This window comes from Diadema antillarum, unplaced genomic scaffold (assembly GCF_040938485.1).
Source record: "Diadema antillarum isolate AM-2024a unplaced genomic scaffold, OU_Dant_1.0 scf00000170, whole genome shotgun sequence".
Lineage (NCBI taxonomy): Eukaryota > Metazoa > Echinodermata > Echinoidea > Diadematoida > Diadematidae > Diadema > Diadema antillarum.
The window spans coordinates 1,817,332-1,827,847 of record NW_027271059.1 but is presented as its reverse complement, the minus strand read 5'-3'; the positions used below and the strand labels follow the sequence as shown (position 1 = coordinate 1,827,847).

General features: G+C 40.4%; 2 protein-coding genes across 2 annotated transcripts; both read right to left on the bottom strand.

Moving 5' to 3' along the window:
* Nucleotides 1-539: 539 nt before the first annotated feature.
* LOC139722723 (zinc finger protein 711-like) lies at nt 540-2,753 on the bottom strand. Its single transcript, XM_071634013.1, has one exon. It carries the CDS (start codon nt 2,733-2,735, stop codon nt 873-875), a length of 1,863 nt encoding a protein of 620 aa, XP_071490114.1. The 5' UTR covers nt 2,736-2,753; the 3' UTR covers nt 540-872.
* A 47-nt stretch (nt 2,754-2,800) lies between these two features.
* LOC139722690 (uncharacterized) lies at nt 2,801-8,689 on the bottom strand. Its single transcript, XM_071633984.1, has 4 exons — nt 8,645-8,689; nt 5,799-7,109; nt 4,651-4,896; nt 2,801-2,922 (listed from the first exon to the last, which is right to left on the bottom strand). Exons 2-4 carry the CDS (start codon nt 6,994-6,996, stop codon nt 2,801-2,803), a joined length of 1,566 nt encoding a protein of 521 aa, XP_071490085.1. The 5' UTR covers nt 6,997-7,109; nt 8,645-8,689.
* Between the last annotated feature and the right edge of the window lie 1,827 nt (nt 8,690-10,516).

Here is a 10,516-nt window from a genome sequence, read left to right as displayed (position 1 = left end):
AACTGTTTCCTTTAAGTTGTACACCTCCTTAATATAGCTATTATGATCATAAGTGACCATGCACCTCAAAACGAACATAAAGTCGCACACACTGATTTTGCGTGAGGACTGAAAATAAGTGAAATGGGTCAACCTAGCCGAACTTGACTTTTTCATACATGTATTTTCTGAAAGAGCGGGTCTTCTTTTACATTATGCTAAAATTTGGTATCATAAAACAGGCAGAAAAGTGTATTTTTTTAACAGTTTATCTCGAACATTCTTGGTAGAATAGTGTGATTATGTGTGTCTTTAGAATCCCTTTTTCATTTCTGAAAAACCTTGTCCACACTCTTCACTTTCAACTCTAATAACTTTTGAAAGGATAGTGCTACTGCTTTGAAAGTTGGCATTAATTATGGACAGAATGTGTCAATGAGGCATTCTTAATTTCAATTCAATCTGATAATTCCTTCATTGTTGTTACTCTGGTGGTTTACTTCCTGTTTTTTGTCCCATTCATCGCTCAGCCAGCACGGTTTGGTAAAGATTAAGCGCTTGAATAGACACTGCACTTCAGAGCCTCTTTTCTCAGTTAACACTTTTCCTGAGTTTGTGCTTTCTTTCCAATATTTAGATAGGTTAGGAGAGTCCATTTGATTTGAGTTATACATCATTTTAAAGCTTAAAGTCTGTTCTTTCAGAATATGGTCTGAACTAAAAATTCATGTCTGGCGACTTTTTTTTTGTTTTGAGGTGCAGTGTCACATAATGTCTCCCTAAGGCTGAATTCACAGTTAAATACCTTTGAATATCTGGCTACATAACAAAACAGGGCAAAAAGTCAAATCTGAACTTAATTATTTTCTACGTGAAAACAAAAAAATTGTGACCTATGTTCTTTCACAGAGTTGTGACAGGATTTCTGATATGGCAAGGTTGGTGGGATCATTAAGTCGTGTCTCTGTGTCACAAGATATCTCTGTTGGATCCACAGTGGCAAGAGTGGAATGGGCAGGAACAGGGTCAGGGGTCAGAGAGGCCTGGACATCTGCCTGGCTGACAGGACCCTCAGTCATCACTGCAGAGGGCAGCGTTTTGTTCCCTGAACAAGGAACTGCTTCATAGGTGATGCTGTCCTGAGTAAGGCTGGAGGAGATAGAAAGGCCTAGAGGGAGCGAAGGTGGTACATTGATCGATCCATCAACATGTCTGGAAGACAGCATGCCATCAATATCCATGCTATTTTCCCCCAATGAGAGATTGGTCAGGCTAGAGGAATGGCAAGATATGAGGCCTGGTTCAGAAGTTGGACTCAACTGAAGTGAAGACTGGTAGCTCGGCGGGAGTTTGATGGCAGCACACCGATAGAGGTCTATGTCATGAATCTTCTTCATGTGGTAGCGCAGGGACTTCTCTGTAGTGAACTGCCGCTTGCATCCTGGTTGGAGGCAGTTGATGCGCTGGCGATGCTTCACGAGGTGCTGCTTCAGTAGGTCAGGGCGTTGATACATCCTCCCACAGATGTCACACATGTATGTTCCTGAGGGGTTATGCGTGTTCATATGCTTTCGGAGCATCTGCCGCGTGGCAAATCGCTTCGGGCACAAGTTACAGGCAAAGAGATTCTCCTGTGAATGCTTGCGGGCTTTGTGCGTCTTGTACGCCTGGCAAAGACGGAAACGCTTCCCACAGTCAGTACATTCATATGGTTTCTCCCCTGTGTGCAGCCTCTCGTGGTCCAGAAGACTGCCTTGGGTAGACATACTCCGGCCACAGTACTGGCAGTGAAACTTGCGCACCCCCTCATGTACTTTCTGTATATGGATCTTCAGGGAGAGACGCCGGACAAAGACCTTGCCACAGTGAGGACACTTGTGCTTGGGTAACTGGTGACACACCATGTGAGCTTTGAGGTGCTGAGCCTTGTGTCTCACAGCACCACACACCTCGCAGACAAACTGACCAGGATTCTCCACCTTGTCAGGATGGTACCTCTCAATGTGTCGCTTCAACGTGGCTTCCTTGCGATGTAGGTTCCCACAATGCTGGCACCTGAAGTTTAGCTGTCTGGTCCAACCCTTGGCGGACTTTCTCTCATGTGTTCTTCCTTCCTGCTTCCTTTCAGCTACTTGGTCTCCTTGAGGGCTGTTGTTACCATTGGAGTGCTTCTGTCTCATGTGCCTTGGGAGACTTCCCTGGCACATGAACACTGCATTACATAACTTGCAATGAACATTTCCTGTATGTCCTCTCATATGAAGGAGTAACATGTATGCAGAGAAAAAAGTTTGCTTACACGTCCTGCAGGCCAGAGGTCCCTTGTTGTGAGTGGGGATGTGCTTGGCCAGAGCATCGGTACTTGCAAAGACTCCATCGCAAAACTGGCAGACAATGCTGCTGTGCGTCTTCAGATGATTCCTCAGGTGCTTCTCCACAGCATAACGGTCATTGCAAATGATACACTGGAAGTACTGCACACTCAGACGCTTTCCCCTCTTGTGCTGGTACTCACTGTCCCCCGTGAGGTCCCGTATCTCCTCAACAGCCCGAGCAATGTCCTCCAGTTCGGCTGAGGAAGGGGGATCTCTGTACAGTTGGCACTTGTGGCACTTTCCTTCTCCGTGTCCACAGTGGTTGGTCATGTGCTGCCTCAAGCTTCCCTCGGTCTTGAAGACCTCCTCACAGTACTTGCAGGGAAATGTCTGTGCCCCGGGAGGTTTCCAGCTGGGTTGCATACCACCTCCAAACGGCATACTCTGTCTTCCTTCCTTGGACCATGTTCGCGATTGTAGGATCTCATTTCCCTGGATTGTCACTATCAGGCCTTGCTCGGCTGTTGATGGCGACATGCATGGATACATTGCATCATCAGCATCTTGTTGGCACTTTGATGATTGCTGGATGTGATGTGTGAGGGCATCTTCAGAAGGAAACCCCCTGCTGCACACTGAACAAGTAGAGTATTTATCTTCAGGCATCATCTTTGCAGCAGTATTCTCAGAGGGCTCCTGTCCTTTCTCACTCTGTTTATCTGTAGGATAAACAAAGCATTACAGATGACATTCATTTGAGAAACCCAGTGTTTTGGCATTTGCATGGTACTCTTTGCATCACAGTACTTGTGCGATGCTCAAAACAAACGCGGGCAAATGTGTTTACAAAACCTTGCCAATTGGTTGGAATATATCTAAGAGGGCAATTGTTTAACTGGCACTTGTTTATGTTATGCTTATTGAAATATACTGATACTTTCATGAAATTTCACAACAAACTACTTATGAGATGAAACAATACAGAGTAGCTGGTTCTTGAATGAACCTTGAAGGACAAATTCACCTTCATAGACATGTAGATTGGGTGAATACAGCAATATTAATAGAATGAATCAGCAAGAGTTTGAGTTAAAATCAGACAATTTGTTTAAAAACTATGATTTTTTGAAGTTTCTGAAAATAGTCACTGCTGAATGAGATGACTACTACAGTTTGTGATGTCACATGTGTACAACGATACTGGTATAGAGAAAGTATAAGGAAAATTCAAGATACTTTCACTTTTCTCAAATGATAAGAACACATAACTTCCCTCTTTCAGACTTCAAGGCAAGGAGAATATTACCCTTAACATACGTCAGTGACGAGTTAAGGAAATGTGCACTTAAAAAAAAAGAAACATTTTATGAATTCTCTTTATACAATATTTTCCTAAAAATGCATGTGACATCATACACTCTAGCAGTTTTCTAATCCAGCAGTCACTGTACACACTTTAAAAATTCATAACTTTTGAGCAGATTGTCCGATTTTCCCCAAACTTTCACTAATGTGCTCTACAATTATTGCTGGGTTCACTCAATCCATATGAAGGTGGACTTGTCCTTTAATAATTTGCAAATTATTGACCAGCACAACTATTTTTGTTCAGCCTATACAGCACTGTGGTGCAAGGGTTCTGTCATTTGCATGTACCATTACTTTAAACCTTAACTCTTTTTTTTAATGTATTCTTTTACGTATGTTTTTGCAAGTACTATTTTCAACCAGAACCTAATAACTCGTAATCAATGTTGAATTACAGCAATGTTAATGATGAAACAACTGCAAAAGTTCCCAAACATATTCTTTTCACAGAACTATTCTGCTCATCAAGATTTTCTTCTAAAAAAGAATGATTAATTTTGAATGCTAGTAGAATACTAGGAATAAATTCCTATCCAAACATTTGTCATTCAGTGTACCTTAAACAATGAATTTATAAGTTATAACTCATCAAGGTAAATAAAAACAAATTTGAAAATATTCATGACGACCGTGTATGCCCAATAAGCTTCAATCACACATCACATCATTTAACAAAAACTTTTAGTCTGAAACTGTCAAATGTACTTTTCCAAAAACAATTTTCTAACTTTATCTTGCTGCAGACATATTGAGTGTTGCCTTCTGCTACATAATTGTGCCCCCCCCCCCCCAAAAAAAAAAAAAATGATTGGTGTTTTTTTTATAGCCTGCAGCTTTCTCTCAATGTACTCACAACCACAATGCAATAGTATGAGCATACTTCATGTACCTTTTTTTGAAGCTCCAGACATAATACGTCTCTACATGCATCAGTAATTTGCTAGTGATCTGTCCATTCAAAGTTAAAAACAAACAATAAAACATTTACCATTTTCCTCCTGTGCTCCATCTTCCTCCTCATTTCTCTCATTAGCATCGGTCAAGCCGACATTCTTGACCTTGCCTGCTGATTTGGTCTTCCTCGTACCCTTTGAGCGTTTACTGACCGAGTCCCTGCCAAGAAGTTTGCTGACCGAGAGAGATTGTTTCCTGGTTTCTTCGTTGGCCTTCTGGAGGTCCAGGATCTTCTGCTGCAAAGTTTTGTGCTGTCTGTGCTTTCCAGATGATGGTGAACCTGAAATATTTAACATTGAATATTCATAAAATTACCTACATCATACAGAAGAGATAACTGTAAAAAAGGATATTTTCACCCAATTTTTCGCACTCGGCCTAATAAGATGAATTTCAAATGTTTTAAATTCTGCGGAATCAGGACATAAACAACTGGAACATACACTGTACGGCATGCAAACATATTTGCATCATTTATTTTCGCGACAGCTTCTGGTTGCATGACATGCGGAAAAATTTCCAATTTTACAGTGGTTACTGACTGCTGAAAATGAATGGTGGTTTTCAACTGTCTTTGTTTTTGTTTTTGGGTTCTTTTTTTTGTTATGGTTTTCTTTTCTGGCAGAATATCTCCTGAATTTGAAGTTAACAAATAAACTTTCTTCTGATGTTGTATTCGCAAATTTAACAACTGTCATACTACGGCATGGAACCATACCCTGAAAAATTAAGCCACATTTTAGTGATATTGTCACCTCAGAAATCTATGTCGGGATTGTAAATTGTCACTGAATTTCCATTTATTGAAATTTCTTTTGTTTGCTTTTTTTTTTATCACAACATGAAGTCATTAAGAACTCTGCATCATTTGCCCGGTTTTCATTAACCTCAGATTTAGTGGCTAATTATGAAGTAAAAATTCACATACCTCACAAGTTATGAATTAAAGCCACATTGATATCATGTTTTACTTGTTGGATTTGATTTAGGGCACTGCTCTGTAAAGGCATGATAAATGATCTTGTACAAGCTTTAAATCTTGTTACTTTTTTATTGTACTCTTTTTCTTTTTCTACTAAAACTAGACATATTGATACAGTTAAAGTGTCATGGCAGTCTTAGAATGGAGACTTTAAAATAACATCTGTTGATTACACCTTGTTTCAAATTGTCTCTTCTTACCAGATTTACAACTTGAAGCTTCTACATGTAGCTTTTTGCCAATTGCCAGATCACATACAGCCTTTTTGCTCCTAGCTTGCATAGTGTTTCGTGGTGATCTTCGCAATGTTCTGGAACAACTGGTATCATGGCTAACAGCAGAAAGACAATTGCGAGAGACCTCTATCACAGACTTTTGACGCCTTGTTTTTGGTGTAGCAGTTTCTACTTGCGTGGACTTTTGCTTGCCTATATCCTTTGATGGTTGCTGTTTTCTAGATGGCCCTCCGTCAGACTTCCCAATCTGAATAAATTCTTTCAAGTTTCTTTTCGGTCTTCTCGTTGGGGTGACACTTTGCGCTGAAGATTGATGTTGCCTTATTACCCCTGGCTGCCCATTGCTGTCTGGTTTGAGTCCAGGAGACACAGTTGCGCTTTCAGAAACCTTCCTCTCTTGAGCACCCTGCATGGTTGAACAAGGTGGTGCAGGAGTCCGTCTTCCCTGAACACTTTCATCATGGATTTGATTTCTCCCAGCTCCACTCTTCTCCTCTCTGATTTGACTGAAAATGTCTGCTGCTGATGCAGCCTCCGCCAAGATGTCCTTACATCCCTGCTCGAGGTCTACCTCCATATCTGCTGCACTCTGGTCTGATACAGCCAGAATCCAATTCTTTTCCGACAAGAGGTGAGAACCAATAACCGCACAGTTGTTGCCACGGTGATGATTTAGTTTTTCAATCCTGCATCCAAGAACAAAACTATCTCCAGTAACACAGCCATCATGCTGCTCTATCACTTCTTTTTCAGATGAGGAATTTTGCTGTGATTGGCCTGAGCTTACAGGTTGAATGATGGCATTTTGCATTTGATGCTGAGGTAGAAGTGTGTGTTGAGAAGGGGTATCTATGTCATTCAGCGAATGCTCAGACACAAGAATGCCATGATTTTGACTATTAACACCATCACTGGGGTAGCAAAGAGTACTGGAGAGCTTCAGATGATCACTGCTCATCAATTTGACATTTCCTCCCGAATCTTTGTTCACCTCTTTACCGTCATCATCATCATCCTCATCTTCACTATCTGTTTCCTGGATGTTGTGAATATCCTCCATGTGTCTCTGGAGTGACAAGGCTTTGGAGAAAGCCCTGCTACATAACGCACACATGTACGGCTTCCTCTTGGACTGTTTCTTTATCGGCATCTCCGTCTCCATGGCGACAAACACTCTCACAGGTAACAGAACTCCTCCTTGTGCACTGCTTCTCTTCCAGTGCGTGTTGTCTACATAAGAGGATTTTCCATATCAAGAGTTCATCTTTGTTGTACCTGGTAATTACAAAGAAAAAGTTATTTATAAAAGCATTATTGCCTGAAACATAATATTGACAAACATTACAGCATAAGTACAATCACTATGTAGGGCTACAAACAAGTCTATTTTACAAATTGCATAATTTATCATTGAATTTTGATCAGTGGTCAGAATATTGACTACAATGCAGAAATCTGACTGTATGATCCATCAACCAAGAGAGAAAAAAAAACATGAAAGAAAATGTTCACTTCACAGTTATAACCTCTATCAGCTCATATCCATACTGCATATGATATGGTACTAAGTAGATCCTAGACTACAAGAGACCAGTTCGTAATTCCACTTTGCGCAAGAGCAGAAAAAGATCATTTGTACCAACAGGCATTTTGGTTTGTAAATTCACTGAGATAAGCATCTGTGATAAGCATCTGTGATGCGATGATTATTCACGTGATCCTTATCTAAATGGTGCTTGCCAGCATGCACATCCGCCTGACAGCAAGAATGGTATTTCGCAAAGAGGAAATAGGCTGTTATTGCATTCAATACAAAACAATGAAATGGATGCCTGCTAAAGTGTCAACTGATGGAGTATTCTGATCACTTGATCTCAACGCAAGCTCATTCTGTGTTTGAATAAATTCCATAAATTGTTACGTCGGGCAAGCTTATGCATCATGCCGCTTTGAAAACAAGTGAAGTGCCTAACCAACTGAGAAAAAAAAAAAAGGTCATTTGTTCCAATGTGTTCATGAGCTAATTATGAACTGGCTTATTCTAGATCTACTAACGGTTACCTGGTAGGGAGTGGTACATAGGCAGAGACTCCAACCCAAAGCACCTTCTGATCTGGAGATTCTCCCCCCTGAGGCCCCTAGCAAACGGGAGACTCCAAATTGATGTGTGCGAAGCGCGATGTTCCTAGGGTTCTAGATGCTCTCTGGTGCTATCTAAGGCCCAGGGCCGTAAGGCTTATTTTTTCAGCATACAATAGCAATAAGTAAGAAACCCTTTTCAACGGGAGACACAGAGCCAGGGCGGGAGAAATTAAATATTCAGCGGGAGAACGGGAGATTCTGCAAAAACGGGTTTTCGGCGGGAGATCTCCCGTCGAAAACGGGAGAGTTGGAGTCTCTGCATACGTTTTGGCTAGCTGAGATAATGTAAACTCACGACATATAGAACCCTCTAACGTTACTGTTTGGATGTCACTAGCGACTGCACTGCACTTTGTGCAACAGCTGTAAGTTGAAAGATGCTTTCGATATCTGGTCTTATTCAACTTTAGAATTTCCATTATAATGACAGAATATGAACACCATCCACGTGTAATATGAGACTGAGAGGTTTCAATGGTCTTTTAAAGAGCATGTAACTGGATTGTGGCGTACATTACAGGCCCATATACTTCGTTTTGTGTCATCACCGAGTCAGAATTTGCCGTAAACATTGCAAAGTTTAAGATATATCCAATAAATTTATTCAAATAGGTTAATGCGTGAATACAAGATATCCACGGTAGTCGCAATCATCTTTACAACCTTACCTTAAAGACAATTAAGTCACCAGAAGCTTGGATCTAGACCCTTGATGGTACAGCATAAACAAGACTGACTGTTTAGTGTTAAAGCACTCACACAGTAAACATACAAATGTAGTTTGTAGTCGGCCTCAGCTAGGCCTCGCTTTGCTTTGCGCTCAGCGGCTGCAGCTAGCGCATAGCTGGAAAAGCGATGCGACGATCGTTTTGTGCCCCAGAGCTGCAGCGGCCGCAGTCACCCGCAGCATGCAGCAGCTGCCCGAACCAGTGTGTCAGCCAGCGGCCGTCCCTTTACATCAGTCAGCGACAGGAGAGGCAGGACTGGTTGATGTTTGCTGATTGCCTGCGAAGAGACAGCGCCCTCTTTCGATGCGGACGACAAAATAATAAAGTAATAAAGTCTTTATGCCGGATACCGACAGTTACATTACAGATATATTGTATTGTACGTTAAAACTGTCCAGTGTCACAGACAGATCAGCTGCACCTGCACCTGCACCTCCTGACCTTGAACTGGGAATTAATTTTACTATAATAGTCTTTCATAATCTCTTTCTCGCTTCTCCTTTCGATCTTTGTCCTCCCCTCCCCCTCCGTCTCTCCCTCCGTCTCTCATTCTCTCTCCTGATCTTTCTCTATTATTATCTCTCAATATTCCTGTCGTTCATGATCCTCTGCAAAGCAAAAACAAAATAAAAACAAAACAAAAACAAAACGGCTAACTACAATGAAAGAAAGAAAGAAAAAAAGATAGATGATAGAAATATGCTCGATTACGAAGGTGATCCACACCATGTTATCTCAAATCATCCCTACCATCTCCCCCTCCCCCCCCCCCCCCCACAAAAAAAGAATATAGACTTTTTTTAGTGATTTCTATATAATACGGTTTCAAAGCATACAAATCATTTGAAGAAAGAAAAATGCATTTTGTGATCACATCATATGTCATTTTAAGTGTATTAAACCATCTATTAATATTGTTTATTAAAATAGAGGGTAACGAATGGGTCACACAAAATGAGCCTGTAATGCATTACCTTCGTCTTTAAAACAAATTAGAAAGTTTGGCTGCTCTTCAATCAGACAGAAAGACAGAGCAACATTCTTAAATCTATTTAGTTTATGTCGATCAATTTTGGTCACTTCTATTGGCATGGCGCCATAAAAACTTGAACTTGTATTAAAAAAAAAAATTACAGATAAAAGTTACACTGATTTCACGTGCGGGGATTTTGGTGGCTGCACGTGAAATTGGAGTCAAAAATACACTTTACTAGAAAACACTAAAATCTTGACAAACTATAATATTGACAAAATGCATACAATAATCATTGGTATCCAATAGGGTAAAGATAAAGAATGTTATAGTAATAAAGAGAAGTAAAGTTCTATGGTAAAAACTGAATTAGCAAAATTCAAGTCCTGATAGAATAACTTCATTTGTTGTTGTTGTTGTTGATGATGATGTTGTTGTAGTTGTTGTTGATGTTGTTGTTGTTGTTGTTGCAGTTGTTGTGGTAATGGTCGTAGTTAGATATTTTTGTTGTTGTTCATGTTGATGATCAAGTCTTAGTCTTGGCTATATGTACCGACTTAATGATGCTTTTCACCAAGATAAAGAATAAGGACTTTCGAATTTCAGTTTCGCTATCAAGGGGAGAATACCATAATAATTTAAAAAGTGCTATTGTATACCCGATGTTTTTCTTTTGTTTTGTATGATATGGTCATCGCTCTAACATTCTATTCAAATATTTTGATATAATAAGATTAATCTTTTGATTTTAGAGAATTTTGGCGAGATAATGCTAAAGACAAATCGAATCAAAGTGAACTTTGGCAGTAAAAGAATCGAATAAGAACAGCTGCCCCGCT

Excerpts from the sequence above, each read along its gene's own strand:
- LOC139722723 (XM_071634013.1), bottom strand. The coding sequence starts at position 2,735 with ATGCCGTTTGGAGGTGGTATGCAACCCAGCTGGAAACCTCCCGGGGCA.
- LOC139722690 (XM_071633984.1), bottom strand. The coding sequence starts at position 6,996 with ATGGAGACGGAGATGCCGATAAAGAAACAGTCCAAGAGGAAGCCGTAC. Across the intron at positions 4,897-5,798 it reads AGCTTCAAGTTGTAAATCTG|GTTCACCATCATCTGGAAAG; the intron begins GTAAGAAGAGAC and ends TAAATATTTCAG. Across the intron at positions 2,923-4,650 it reads TGGAGCACAGGAGGAAAATG|CAGGGGGTTTCCTTCTGAAG; the intron begins GTAAATGTTTTA and ends TTCAGTGTGCAG.